This window comes from Ranitomeya imitator, chromosome 2 (genome assembly GCF_032444005.1).
Source record: "Ranitomeya imitator isolate aRanImi1 chromosome 2, aRanImi1.pri, whole genome shotgun sequence".
Lineage (NCBI taxonomy): Eukaryota > Metazoa > Chordata > Amphibia > Anura > Dendrobatidae > Ranitomeya > Ranitomeya imitator.
The window spans coordinates 309,582,691-309,598,342 of record NC_091283.1 but is presented as its reverse complement, the minus strand read 5'-3'; the positions used below and the strand labels follow the sequence as shown (position 1 = coordinate 309,598,342).

Sequence of the window (15,652 nt, the reverse complement as noted above, 5' to 3'; positions counted from 1 at the left end):
CGATCCTCGCGCTGTCCCTGCCTTCCCACGGTCTTCTGTGCTGCAGCTTCTTCTCCTCTTCAGCGGTCACGTGGGACCGCTCATTAGAAAAATGAATAGGCGGCTCCACCTCCCATAGGGGTGGAGCCGCCTATTCATTTCTCTAATCAGCGGTGCCGGTGACCACTGATAGAGAAAGAAGCTGCGGCACCGAAGACCGTGGGACAGGAGGGGAGCGTCAGGATCGCTGGGAGTAGGTAAGTATGTTATATTCACCTGTCCGCGTTCCAGCCGCCGGGCGCCGCTCCATCTTCCCGGCGTCTGCGCTCTGACTGTTCAGGTCAGAGGGCGCGATGACGCATATAGTGTGCGCGGCGCCCTCTGCCTGATCAGTCAGAGCAGAGAGACGCCGGGACCGGACGCCGGGAGCTGCAAGCAAGAAAGGTGAGTATGTGTTTTTTTTTTTTATTGCAGCAGCAGCGGCCATGGCACAGCTTTATGTGGAGCATCTATGGGGAACAATGAACGGTGCAGAGCACTATATGGGGCACAATGAACGGTGCAGAGCACTGTATAGGGCACAATGAACGGTGCAGAGCACTGTATGGGGCACAATGAACGGTGCAGAGCACTGTATGGGGCACAATGAACGGTGCAGAGCACTGTATGGGGCACAATGAACGGTGCAGAGCACTGTATGGGGCACAGCTATGGGACAAAATGAACGGTGCAGAGCACTATATGGGGCACAGCTATGGGGCAATATGAACGGTGCAGAGCACTATATGGCACAGCTATGGGGCAATATGAACGGTGCAGAGCACTATATGGCACAGCTATGGGGCAATATGAACGGTGCAGAGCACTATATGGCACAGCTATGGGGAAATAATGATCTATTTTTATTTTTGAAATTCACCGGTAAATGCTGCATTTCCACCCTTGGCTTATACTCGAGTCAATAAGTTTTCCCAGTTTTTTGTGGCAAAATTAGGGGGGTCGGCTTATACTCGGGTCGGCTTATACTCGAGTATATACGGTACTTAACAAAAAAGTGTGCAATAACTGAAATTATGTCTTATATTCTAGGTGGATGACTATATGAAAATAGTTGTGCATTCAGGCTTCCACTATGTGTGCCTAGTGGATCGCGCAGGTATTGTCAACCCACAGGATATTAACTTAAATGTGACCCGACTAAGGTGCTCTGCACACTACAGGGTATGGGTGTGTGGCGTATATATGCACACATGTAAATTGTGTAAACCACATACACCGGTAGGGCCGGCTGAGGACTCAACAGGATCCAAATGAGTTGTGGATGTGGTTCTGCTTTATATATTGCTGCCTATAAAGATCCGTGGTGTTCAGATGGCAGGAAGGCGGATTAGTGGCAGCCGCGGCACAGCAGGAATGCAAAGAAGCTGCGTAGAGCCAGGGAGAGCCCCGGCCGGTCGCGTCCATGGATACGAGCGGGGGAAGAGTGGCCGTGGGAAAGCCTGGCGTGTGATGGAGCAGTGCTGAGGCCAAGAGGGCATCCGATGCGTTTCGAAGGAGTAGCGTCCTTCTTCATCAGGCTTACCGCTAAATGAGACCTCAGTCGGGTCTCATTTAGGTTAATATCCTGTGGGTTGACAATACCTGCCCGAGGCACATGATCCACTAGGCGCACTTAGTGGAAGCCTGAACGCACGACTATTTTCATACAGTCATCCACCCCTAAACTGCCAGGGTTTTTGTTGCAGCCGCACCTGTTCTGTCCCTGCGGTGTACATCTATGTTCTGGGGTCCAAAAGAGTTTATTTAAAAACAAATGTTTAGCATGTTAAAAATAATAGAATGTGTCTTCTGCTTTTTTATGTTTTTTCTTCTTCCAAGAATTTGCATTTTTTTCTGGTGTCTTTCTTGTAATGTAGGAAAGCCTAAGGCCAGAAATAAACCCCATAAAACACTGTATATGGAGACTTTGGTGTCAAGTACCATATTTTTTGGACAATAAGACGCACTTTTTCCCTCCAAAATTTTAGAAAAAAGGGTGCGTCTTATAGCCCAGATGTACTTTATAGTGGCTATGGGCAGGGGGGAAGTGGCAGAGACAGAGGAGCAGGTTACAGTAGGCAGGAGCCAGCAGCTGCGGCTAACACGTTTGCCCACTGTTAAAGAACATGAATATTCACTGCTCCCCACGCCCATAGTCCCTCTCACCCACAGTCCCTCTCACTGGGCCTGTGGAGCAGTGAATATTCATTCTCTTTAATAGTGGGCACACATGATCGCCCACCCACTATTAAAGAAAATGAATATTCACTGCTCACCACGCCCAAAAATATGGGCGTGGGGAGCAGTGAATATTCTGGAAGCTGACCTTGGCGTGTGGAGACTACTTACAAATCAGCTGATTGAATCAAACATGGCGCTGAGCAGAGGGAAGGTGCGTAAAATCGTTAATTCTTTTATGTGAGCAGCGTGATAGGGCCATGTTTACCAGGATTGGGTGGCATCTATACCATGATAATGATGGGAGCCATGTTTACCAAAATGGGGATAGTAGCCATGTACTGTATATGAGGTTGGGGATAGGGGCCATGTATACTATGATGGAGATGGGGGCCATGTATACTCGGATGGGGATGGTGGCCATGTAAACCAGGATGGGGTGCCATGTATACCAGGAAGGGGTGCCATGTATACCGGGATGGGGCCAGCCATATATACCAGGATGGTTAACCATGTAAACCAGGATGGGGGTGGGGGCCATATACACCAGGATAAGGGGCCATGTATACTCAGTGGGGGGCACGTATACCTGGATTGGTGGCCATATATAACTGAATGAGGACATACATACCATGATAGATGTTATATATACCTGAATGGAGCCACTTATATCAGGATTAGAACATATACAACTCTGGTAAAAATCAAGAGACCACTGCACAGTTTTCTAAAAATCACCATCTCTACATGTCTGACAGCCATTCCATTCCAGGGTCAGTTCATTTCCAACCAAAGTACACCTCATTCTCCTTAATGTGCTTCTAATTTGGTGATCACCTGAACCAAATCTTATTGAACGAGGGAAAGTATAAAAAAACACTGTTGTGGTCTTCACAATCCTCTTGCAATAGGACAAGCTGGATGACCAAACAAGTGCTAGAAATAGTCTAAAAGTACGGTAATTTGAATGAAAAAATAATTTGTAACCATGTCAAAGAAGTTGAAAAGAAAAGTTTTGAGTGAGGAAAAGATGGGCTCAATTCTGGCTTTACTAGTAGACGGACTGTAGTCCATTACAACAAAGTCAAGCAGCAGACATTGGGGACAACAAAGCTACAGACCGGCAGAGGGTGAAAGCGACTCTCCACTGACCGGGATGACTGTCCTCTTATTCGAATGTCACTCAGCAACCCCAGGATGACATCAAGTGACCTACAAAAGGAATGGCAAATAACAGCTGGGGTGAAGTGTACTGGCAAGAACAGTTCATAACAGACTTCTAGAGGCATGCCTCAAGTCATGTAAAGCTAGAAAAAAGCCTTTCATCAATGAGAAGCAAAGGAGAGCCAGGCTGAAGTTTGCCAAAGACCCTAAGGATTGGACCATAGAGGACTAGAGTAAGGTAATCCTCTGATGTGTCTAATTTTCAGCTTTGCCCAACACCTGGTCGTCTAATAGTTAGACGGAGACCTGGAGAGGCGTACAAGCCACATCGTCTTGCACCCACTGTGACATTTGGTGGAGGATCGGTGATGATCTGGGGATGCTTCAGCAAGGCTGGAATTGGGCAGGTTAATCTTTGCGAAGGAAGTATGAATCAAGCTGCATACAAGGTTATCCTTGAAAACCATTTGCTTCCTTCTGCTCAGGCAATGCTCCCTTACTCTGGGGGCTGGTTTTTCCAGCAGGAGAATGCCCCATGCCATACAGCTAGGTCAATCAATGTGTGGATGAAGGAGCACCACATCAAGACCCTGTCATGGCCAGCCCAATCTCCAGACTTGAGCCCCATTGAAAACCTCTGGAATGTAACCAAGAGGAAGATGGATAGTCACAAACCATAAAACAAAGAACTGCTTAAATTTTTGTTCCAGGAGTGGTATAAGGTCACCCAAAAGCAGTGGGAAAGACTGGTGGAAAGCATGCCAAGACGCATGAAAACTGTGATTAAAAATCATGGTTATTCCACCAAATATTCATTTCTGAACTCATCCTAAGTTAAAATATTAGTATTGTTGTTTCTACATGAATAAGAACTTGTTTTCTTTGCATTATTTGAGGTTTGAAAGCACTGTTTCTTTTTTATTATTTTGTCAATTTCTCATTTGCTGAAAATAAATACAACATTTTTAGCTTTAAATTTTGGAGACATGTTGTCAGTACTTTATAAAATTAAACAGTGTACATTTTACTCAAAAAACATACCTATAAAGAGAAAAATCAGAGAAACTGAAAATTTTGCAGTGGTCTCGTAATTTTTGCCAGAGCTGTATATATAAAATTTAAAACCTGGGTGCGTCTTATGGTCCAGTGTGTCTTATAATCCAAAAAATATGGTAATTTCTGACCATGGTTTTTTCAAAAACAAAAATTTTTTTTTATATATATATATAAAAGCCTCAAACTTATGTGTGTAAATCAGGCATGAGATCTCACGTGATAAAAGATTACAGTGCAGGGAAGACTGGAAACATTCATATAGACGGCTGGTGGTGATGTAGTCATGTAGTATGTTCCTAGAGCCGTAGTAGAAGATGATGTCATCCTCATCATGAAGTAGTTATTTCTCCTGTCACGTGGAATGAATATCTCCTGCAGTATTGTTAATGCCGATTTCAGGGTCTGTAAATGAGACGAGAATTAGCGTTATGGAAGATGAGTCTATGAGAAACGTATTCAGCTGCCGACTCCGAGGAACAAACTATTTGTTGTCTGTGGCCTAAACTTTATAGGTTTTATTAGTAGATGTCAGAGAAAAAACAATGTTGTAAAATAATAAAAATATACCATTTTTCGGACTATAAGACGCACCAGACCATAAGACGCACCCCAAATTTACAGAAGGAAAATAGGGAAAAAAATGTGTCAAATGGTGGTCCGTCATACAGACCGAATTCAGCTTACCGTGAGAAATCAGTAGCGCTGGTGGAGGGTGGTCACAGTGGGTGTTCAGTGGTCCAGCAGTGATATGACTCCTATCGCAGACTGATGCGGTATGTTCTGTGGTTCTCTACTGGTGCGGTAGCTCCTCCAACATTTTCTGAAAGCCCGGAGCACCCGCACATCCATTGCTGTGAAGCAGTAGCCTCTGGGAAATCCCATCCCAGGCTGATGCGGCAGGTTTGTCGGTGCTCAGGGTTGCGGGGGCTATGCTGTCATTTTGTGAAAGCCCTCGAACCCCGCACACACCCACTGCTGCAATGCAGTGGCCTTCTGTAAAATGGCCTCTGGGAAAATGCTGCTGCAAATTGAGATCTAGGCTCCAAGATCTCATCTCCCGAGATCTCAATGTGTGCATGTGCCATCCCGGTGGCTTTTTTCCCAGAGGCCATTTTATCAGGGGCTACCGCATGGCAGCAGTGTGGATGAGCAGTGCTTCGGGCTTTCCAAAAATGTTGGTGGAGCCCCGCACCACAGCACACCGCCGAATACTGCCGCACCAGCCTAGGAAGGGAGTGTGATGTCCTTGCAGTGTCGGACCGCCGTAGAATCACCCGACTCCTACTGCCGTCACACTAATTGTAAGTATATTCCGACTAGAAGACGCACCCCCATTTTCCACCCAAACATTTTTTGGGAAAAAGTGCATCTTGCAGTCCGAAAAATATGGTAATTGCTGCTTGAGTCCCCGCCAGACTCTGTATTTTCTGGTCTGTCCCAACGAACTTGTGATTCCTACAGCAAATGAATTGCCAAAGCAGTGAGTAACATAGCCAGTGATTGGTTGCATGGAGGAGATGTCTTACTCAGTAATTCAGCTTATGTTCCAGTCCATACAAGACTAGAGAATACAACATCTACATGTTCTGTCTTCTGAATTGTTTCCCTTGTTATCTCCAGTAATTTTATTATTACACAGAATTCTTTATAATGATTCATCCTCTCATCGTCTTCCTCTTCAGGTCCCTACAATATCCGATCCTTTCAGTAGACATCTTCTATATTAAGATAATTTTTCTTAACTACCCATCAAGAATGGATATGAAGAGGGACAAGATGGCAGAGAGGATATTACACCTCACCCTAGAGATACTCTTCCGTCTTACTGGAGAGGTGAGAGATTTTGATAGCGTCACATTACATAATTCTTATTTATGGCAATAAAACTGTTGGACAGAACTCAAGAGGTGAGGACTCTGGAAATGTCTGTAGTGAGATTTATTAATGTGTCTCTCCATAACCAGGATTACACAGTAGTGAAGACCTCTAGTGAGCGCTGTCAGGACCCTGTGTCTGAGGGATGGGAAAGACCCCTGAGCCCAATCACAAAGCCTCCACCTCACCCCCTGATACATGAGGACATCAATGACCAGAAGATCCTAGAACTCACCTACAAGATGATTGAGCTGCTGACTGGAGAGGTGACACTGCTGGGAATGCTGGGACATTAAACAGTAATGCTATGAAGGGATCGGAGTGATGACGGTATCATTGTATGTGTCAGGTTCCTATAAGGTGTCAGGATGTCGCTGTCTATTTCTCCATGGAGGAGTGGGAGTATTTAGAATTGCACAATAATCTGTATGAGGACATCATGATGGAGGTTCCCCAGCCCCTCACATCACCAGGTAAAAGGATTAAATACACACAGCCTATAATTGTCTGTATTATCTGTATGTAAGGAATGAATTCAGTGCCTGTGTGTGTTTCCTCCAGATCTAACCAGTAAGAGGGCAACACCAGAGAGATGTCCCCGTCCTCTTCTTCCACAGGACTGTAAACAAGAAGATCCCAATGTTCCTCAGGATCATCAGGTAGATGGAGAGAAGGTGTCATGAGATCTCTTCTATCATGTGTAGACGGGGTGAAGGTCTTGTGCTCAGTCTTGTTTTATCCCCCAGTATTACATGTTTCATACTGGTTTCATGAGAACGGTGGAGATGGCAGGATTAGAGCTGATCATAGATGTGACTTTCTCCAACTGTCTGTGACTTTTACAATGTTTATTTCAGGGTGAAGATCTGACCCATGTTAATACTACAGAGACATATGTGAGGGGTGATGAGCGGTGTAAAGAGGAGACTCCTACATATGACTACCCAGGTGAGTAGTGACCACTAACTACAGAGAAGTCACAGATTCTTCTCAGTCACCGGCTGTGGCTGCTTTATCAATGGTATAGTTCGGACGTGGCATCATGTGATCCCCATTTTGCCATTAGAGCATAACATTCTTCTCCATCCGAAAATGTTTAAATGGCTTTGTGAAATTGTGAAAACTCTTTTCTATTGCGCTTACAACCTGCAAGTGTAAGTCGGCCAGGGTGGTAGTCGTGGCAATGAACTGTAGTGTTTCCACACCCTGGCGCCCCGCAGATGAAATACAAAGTCCTTTCTGGTGTGTGTTTGTGTGTGTGATGTGTGCAGGAGAGTACTCATTTCAGTTCCCTCGGTTTCTTTCACTCCAGCTTCAGGATTCCAGGTTCCATAAAACACTGCAGCGTCACAGTCCTTTTCAAACAGTTCGACTTTACTGATAACATGGGCAAACATCACTTTTGCAGCACATTTCACACAAAGCATCATATCTTGCACTTTCCCTGCCTTCTGGGCAGACTCCATTTCCTCTATAACCTCTCCTTCTTCTCTCCCGGCAATCCATGCAATTTCTGTGGACAATCTGCGCCCCTTCCGTACTACCTGCATCACCAGCTCCCTGTCAGCCCCTTCTCCGATTCCATCTTGCAAAGGTGCCAGGAGTTCATCTTACTGACTCCAGCCCGAGTCGTAGACCCCAGAACCGCCCTGAGGATGATCCTATTGAGCTAATGCCCGACTGTTCTATTCTCCATCCTGGGGCCCCTTATTGCCATCCGCAGCTTTACCCCCAGGACCTGTAGCTGTCTCATACACTGCATGCATCCTGCCCTTGGCAAGGCTGCCCGGGTGTCTGTCTCTAATAAGGAAGTATCCTGATTATACTTCCCTGCTCCTTGCTGTACCTCCCCTTTAGTTAACCCCTGGGCTGCCTATCTCCTGCTCTATTCTATGATATCATCTATCACTACTGTGCCCCCATCTATTCTAGCCCCACTACACTTCTAGCCTATCCTGTATCCTATTCTAGCCCCAATCCTATAAACACTACCCATTGAGTATATTTACATATAAATATATATACAGTACAGACCAAAAGTTTGGACACACCTTCTCATTTAAAGATTTTTCTGTATTTTCATGACTATGAAAATTGTAAATTCACACTGAAGGCATCAAAACTATGAATGAACACATGTGGAATTATATACTTAACAAAAACAAAGTGAAACAACTGAAAATGTCTTATATTCTAGGTTCTTCAAAGTAGCCACCTTTTGCTTTGATGACTGCTTTGAACACTCTTGGCATTCTCTTGATGAGCTTCAAGCGGTAGTCACCGGAAATGATCTTCCAACAATCTTGAAGGAGTTCCCAGAGATGCTTAGCACTTGTTGGCCCTTTTGCCTTTACTCTGCGGTTCAGCTCACCCCAAACCATCTTGATTGGGTTCAGGTCTGGTGATTGTGGAGGCCAGGTCATCTGGCGTAGCACCCCATCACTCTCCTTCTTGGTCAAATAGTCTTTACACAGCCTGGAGGTGTGTTTGGGGTCATTGTCCTGTTGAAAAATAAATGATGGTTCAACTAAATGCAAACCGGGTGGAATAGCATGCCTGCAGGAGATGTGTTGGCATGACTCGAGTCCTGGTTTCATAGATTCACTCCATGTCATAAATTACATTATGTTTTCAATCATAAGAAATTCAGATTACTGCACAATCTCTCCTGAAATGGGGGCACTAATTCTTTCTCTACTCTTCTGGTCAGGACTCAGTAGCTCCAATGGTCCACCATAAACGAGTGCAACTCCAGTTTAGTGTTAGAGATCTCCCCTCGTACATACTTTTTTGGGGGAGATGTAACATATTTTTTGTTCTATGTTTTTTTTTTTTACATGTTCATTCTGGTTGATACTTTTGATTGTTGTAGGATCAGCCTGCCTCAGTTAGGTGAGTTTGTAAGTTTGGAACTCCCTGGTATCTTTTTTTTTTTTAAAGTCTCCATTACCTCTTCCAAATGTGCGAGATCTAAATTGAAGATGCACCAGCACTGCAGTATTATAAAAAGTTCTCTTTAAATGTCTAATTTTTTTCTTGAATCTCATCTGATAGAAAATATTGGCCCTTATGATAGTTTAGATTGCCAAGAGCCACCGAGCACCATACTCTAATTACTCCTGAGAGTTGATACCACTACTCATATTTTACTGATGAAGACTGTTAAGTTTGAACATTTTGATAGATGTTATTGTCCATAGTCACAGCTTTTGACTACAGTAGTTACTGCCCAACATACTCACATTTTTCACATCTGACATGTCGCTTTTTGTGGTGATAACTTTAGAATTCTTCACAAAGGATAATAGGAAACAAATGGACCTCACAAATTATTTTCCAACATCTCTTGAATCCAACAATACCCTGTATACGGTTGTACGGTCGTACACTCTTGTCTGGGCACATGGCAGGGTTAAGAAGGGAAGGAGCACCATTTAGCTATTTGAATGCATATCTTGTTGGAATAGATTCCAGACACAATGTATTGGTTACCTGGCAGCTCAAAATATGGCTACCACAATCAGGCTTGGCACTATCTACTCAGCTTTGCAGATCCCAAGGATTGCCTTGCTCAACATTCTTTACATGGATCTGTTCTTACACAGAGATCCCTAGGCTTGGGCCATGGTGATACCTGCTGTTCTGTGGAGTGAGGTGGGATGACGAATAGTCAAGTAGTTGGGTCAGATCCACGAGGGCAGAGAAAATACAAAATCATAAGAAGCAAGATTAAGGGGTCACAGCAGCTTAGCACAGAGAGGACTGAACCAGAGGAGAACAAGGCTGTATCTGGCATCTTCCTGCAATTTGCTTTGAGCTTTAGTAGGGTGGGGTGCTTTCCAATTGGCGAAAGCAGGAAGCAGATTACTCCAGATGGACAGCACACACACCCATAATGCCTGACTGGATGGTACTTGTCACGGGGCTACCGCGACAGAGAGGTTCCAGAGAACCGCAGCGCTCTGGGCCTCGTTCACACACCGTGAACAGAAGCTCTTCACCTGTGTTCTGACCTTTGTGCCAGCAGTGCAGGAGTTAACCTTATTGCTGAGAGCTGGGTCTCTCAGCTGACGTGGATTTTGTGATCTGCTCCTCTATATAGACCCAGTCCTGACTTCAAGCTATTGTCAGTGATCAGTTCTACTGCCTGGCTTGGAGGTTGAAGGAGCGTAGTGTTGGTGTTGGAGGTTTATTTACAGAGATTGGTGTCTGCTGTTTTGGTTGCATGTTAAACCTGTTTTCCTTCCTAAGTTTATTCATTCTCTTCCCATCTCTGTGTTTCCTCTGTGGTTGTGTGAGCATTTGGTGAGTTTGAGACTTTCAGTTACCTTGTCTGTATACCCTGTTATTTGTTGTATTATTACACTGGTGCAGTTCACCTCCTTTGGGGGAGAGGGGGCCACTGATAGGGTCTGCACAGAAGTCAGGGATACGCTGGTGGCTCGGGCCTCCTAACCATCATAGGTACCCCCGAGATAAGGGAAAGCCAGGGCCCCATTAAAGTGGTAGGGACAGGTGCGGGTCCCAGTATGCCGTCCTGCCCCTTTATCGTCGCTTACAGCGTGACAGTACTACAGTTCACAGCAACCCTAATCTAAGTGGCTGAACAGAGCCTGCACCATCCAGAGCTTCTGGTTCCGATATCTCCTCCATCCCCAGTGTTGCCTGCAGAATGAATGAGGCCATGCCTGGTGACAGAAGTAGAGGTGGCTGATGTGGATCCCAGGCGAGATCGTACACGCAATTTTCACAAGCTTTAATATGACAAAATGCAGAAAACCAGAGCAGTTTAAAACCTCATAAAGTGACTCCATTTTGGAAATGATTGAGTCACCCCAGGGCAGTGGGGTACTCTGTATCGGGTCCGGTCTCGAGGGGGAATGTCACGGTGACTGCGATCCGGTCCATGGCCCTGGGCCTCAACGTTAAAGGGGAACGGTCTTTTAAGGGAAAAGTGTCTAAAGCCTGTCGTGATGTCACCTGTTGAGTTCGGTCAATAGTGGGACCGATGCTGCATTAAAGGTGTCCTCTGGGGGATTTGTTGTTAGCACTGATGTTACTCTTCCCACAGGTGAAGCAGAGTCCTAAGATGTAAGGCGTGGATGTTATGTGCCGGTGAATAAAGATAGGACATAAGTTGTACGTCTTTACCTGGTTTACTGCAGTTGGCTGGCCACAGTCCAGGGCACCAGGCACGGGTGGTGGTATGGTCCGGCCAGCTCAGAGGCAGTGGAGGGTCCCCTTCTCCAGGTGAGGTCCATGAGCCTTTCCTCTAGCGCCTCTTAAAGATGAAGTCCCTGCTGCCTGACATTTCCAAAAGGGTCCTCCATTTTCCCCCTGTCCTGGGACAGGTACCTGCACGATGGGCAGTTCGAGATGTTTTACAGGGACTCTATCATGCCCCGAGCTCCTTAGGTGCTGCTGCGTCTCATGCGAGGTGTGGGCCAATTACATACAGTTCCTGGCCCTCCGGTTCTGCTCTGTGTCCTAGAGTTCCACAAAAGCCTCGGGCTCCTGGTACCTGGTTCCTGCGCTATGGCTCTGAGGGTGCCCGGTCACAGTTCCCCTCTGAGCCCTGTTCATAACCTTTGCTCCTTTCCTCTCCAGGTACTCCGCATCAACCCTCCAGGTTCTTTCTCCTTTCCCAGAGGCTGCAGCTCCCTCGTGGCTGTCAGACCTCTTTGCGTCTCTCCTAGACGTCCGTCCACTTCATTGTTCCTCTCCAACTAACCTTACTCCTCCTCCAGGTCAGGATACATATAGCTGGGGGACGCTCCCCTGGATTCAGAATGTGTTGCATGTGGGTGCCTTACCTGGTGAAGAGAACTCCCTTGCCTCTGATCATGACATTACCTTCCCCGAAGGAAAAGCAACATCACTGTAGCAACCGGTTACCTGGGGTGCTACATTAACCTTCAGTGAATTAATCTATAGTAGTGACTATTTTGACTCCACAGCTACTTTCCAAAAATTAGCGCGCAGTGGATGTTGGAGAGTGAAAACTGCGAATATGCCATTTAATTACTCACCACATAGTGCCCAGATTGTGCTCCAAGAGACACACACCGTAAATTAAGTGGGTTCTTCTCACAATAATAATGGCAACTACATGGGTCCTAATTTTGATTTAGGCACACTGAAAGGCTCAGAAGCGATGGGAAGTCATAATGCTATTTGAACATTTCCATTGAAGAAGAACTCTCCACCTCTTGTGGCAGCCTGTTCCACTCATTGATCACCCTCACTGTCAAAAGGTTTTTTTCCAATACCAATCTGTGTCTCCTCCACTTCAGTTTCATCCCATTGCTTCTAGTCTTTCCTTGTGCAAATGAGAATAAATCAATAGAGCTATTTTTACATACCATATATACTCGAGCATAAGCCGACCCGAATATAAGGCGAGTCACCTAATTTTACCTCAAAAAAGTGGGAAACTTATTGACTCGAGTATAAGCCGGGTATGCATTGTCCCCTCATCCCTATTTTTGTATGCATGGCTCCTCATCCCTATCCTTGTATGCAAGGCTCCTCATCCCTATCCTTGTATGCAAGGCTCCTTATCCCTATCCTGGTATGATTGGCCCCAGTCCTATCCTTGCATACATGGCCTCCAATATTATCCTTGTATGATTGGCCTCCATCAAAGAACATTAAACAAATAAACCATTACACTTACCTTCCTTCGCTCCCTTGCAGCGTCTTGTCTCGATGCCAGCAGCTGTTTTATGCTTTTAAGCATTGCATGGCAGGGACGTCATGCGCTACTCACAAGCAGAGCACAGCTTCCAGAATACTCACCGCTCCCAATGCCGGAACTATGTGTGTGGGGCAGTGAGTATTCAGTAGCGCACACAGCATCAACCGACAGGCGGTCATGTGTGCCACTACTTAAGAGAAATTAATATTCAGAATGAATATTCATCTCTGTTAAGTAGCGGCACACGTGACCTCCCGGCAGCTGCAGGACCGGCTGCTGCAGCTGACACTGCGCGAGCTTTTACAGAGAAATGAATATTAATTTATTTTTAGCAGCGGGCACCGCAGTTAGCTGCAGCAGCCGGGTCCTACTTCTGTGACCCGCTGCTCCGCCGCTGCCTCTCACCCTCCATGTCCTGGACACCTCACTAGAGTATAAGCTGAGGGGGGTGATTTCAGCACAAAAAATGTGCTGAAAACCTCTACTTATAATCGAGTATATACATCAACTTACCATTTTTACAGACAGTTTTAGGGGTAATGTTCAAAAATATAAAGTTCAAGGATATTTTATTGAAAAATAATTGGTTTTATTCTTGACAGATGAATGTACCTGGAGATCAGAGGGACAGCTGACATCTTCAATTTTAAAATCAGATGATCTTGAGATCTCACAGGATATAATTGAAGTGAATGCCATTAGTATATCTGGAGTATCATCCCTTCACAGCAAAAATCTGCCATCTGATTCACTAAAGACTACTGAGGAAAATCAAAGACCCAAAAGAGGCATTAAAAAACAAACTGCTCCTAAAGCAAGGAAGTCTTTTTCATGTTCAGAATGTGGGAAATATTTTAATAAGAAAAGGCATCTTGATGACCACCATAGAATTCACACAGGGGAGAAGCCTTTTTCCTGTTCAGAATGTGGGAAATGTTTTACCCTCAAAGAGAATCTTGTTAGACACCAAATATCTCACACAGGGGAGAAGCCTTTTTCGTGTTTAGAATGTGGAAAATGTTTTGTGACGAAATCAACTCTTATGGAACATCAGAGACTCCACACAGGGGAGAAGCCTTTTTTCTGTTCAGAATGTGGAAAATGTTTTGTGACAAAATCACATCTTGTTAAACACCAGAGACTCCACACAGGGGAGAAGCCTTTTTCATGTTCAGTATGTGGAAAATGTTTTGTGACAAAATCAGTTCTTGTTAGGCACCAGAAACTCCACACAGGGGAGAAGCCTTTTTTCTGTTCAGAATGTGGAAAATGTTTTGTGACAAAATCAGATCTTGTTAAACACCAAAGACACCACACAGGGGAGAAGCCTTTTTCATGTTCAGAATGTGGAAAATGTTTTGTGACAAATTCAGATCTTGTTAGACACCAGAGAACCCACACAGGAGAGAACCCTTTTTCATGTTCAAAATGTGAGAAATGTTTTGTCCGGAAATCGGATCTTGATAAACACCAGAGACTCCACACAGGGGAGAAGCTTTTTTTCTGTTCAGAATGTGGAAAATGTTTTTTGACAAAATCACATCTTGTTAGACACCAGAGAACCCACACAGGAGAGAAGCCTTTTTCATGTTCAAAATGTGAGAAATGTTTTGTCCGGAAATCGGATCTTGATAAACACCAGAGAACCCACACAGGGGAGAAGCCTTTTTTTGTTCAGAATGTGGAAAATGTTTTTTGACAAAATCAGATCTTGTTAGACACCAGAGACTCCTCACCGGAGAGAAGCCTTTTTTTGTTCAGAATGTGGAAAATATTTTGTATAGTAACGAAAAAGAAAATCCAGCTCACCATAGTAACAGTTCCACTCGGAGCACGGAAACGCTGTGTCAAGGCGTGGGGAATCCAAAAAGCAAAAAAAGAATATCCAGCTCAACGAGACAGTGAAAAGTAAAAACTTGGTACTTTATTCACTTCATATAGAAGCAGAGGATAAAAACATCAGCACAATAAGGATAAGAACACTATCTATCTACGCGTTTCAGGTGGCAAAGCACCCTTAATCATGATATCTAGTGTCTGGCCTGTTCCGTGCTTTTTATGTAAGAATCCATTGAACACATCGGTGCAATGATCAGGTGGAAAAGTAATCCACTGAGAATGAAAACACCTGGTGGTAAATGTAAACCAGCAATTGGCCACATGAAACAAAAAGTTCACGGAATAGGCAGAAAAAGGAAACACGTATGTACTTTAACTGAACATAATACAAGAATATATGGAACACAACAAATCTTGTCACTAAATAATGTAACAATAATGATCTTATGCAACGACAAATGTCCAAAATGCATAAATACGCAAAATGCATGATGGTAAATTTTTCTTGAGATGGAAAAAAGCAGAACTTGAGCGGAATCCGAAGAGGAAGACTTCATTGGATGATCAGCATGCATGTCACCTTAATCAGTGTTAGGAGATGCCATCACAAGAGAAAAGGAAAAAAAAAAAAAAATTCAAAAATTTCTTTTTTTTTTTTTTTCCCTTCTCTTCTTCCTTTTTTTAAACAAACAAATTTCTCGAAATAATTAACTAATCCAAAACCTGTAAAAATAATATACAAACACAAATCTGAGAAGCATATATGCAAACACAAATATGATATGGTTGGTGAACAGAGAAACTAAATGACTATAAAAAGTGTAT

General features: G+C 44.4%; 1 protein-coding gene across 1 annotated transcript in view; it reads left to right on the top strand.

Annotated features, from left to right (window-relative positions):
• Positions 1–15,652, top strand: part of LOC138663390 (gastrula zinc finger protein XlCGF66.1-like) — a 33,916-nt gene that overhangs the window by 7,225 nt on the left and 11,039 nt on the right. The window contains exons 2-6 of the mRNA XM_069749567.1: positions 6,099–6,249; positions 6,381–6,557; positions 6,641–6,764; positions 6,853–6,950; positions 7,149–7,239. Coding sequence (XP_069605668.1) covers positions 6,172–6,249; positions 6,381–6,557; positions 6,641–6,764; positions 6,853–6,950; positions 7,149–7,239 — 568 coding nt within the window. The 5' untranslated portion in view covers positions 6,099–6,171. The remainder of the gene's footprint in view (positions 1–6,098; positions 6,250–6,380; positions 6,558–6,640; positions 6,765–6,852; positions 6,951–7,148; positions 7,240–15,652) is intronic.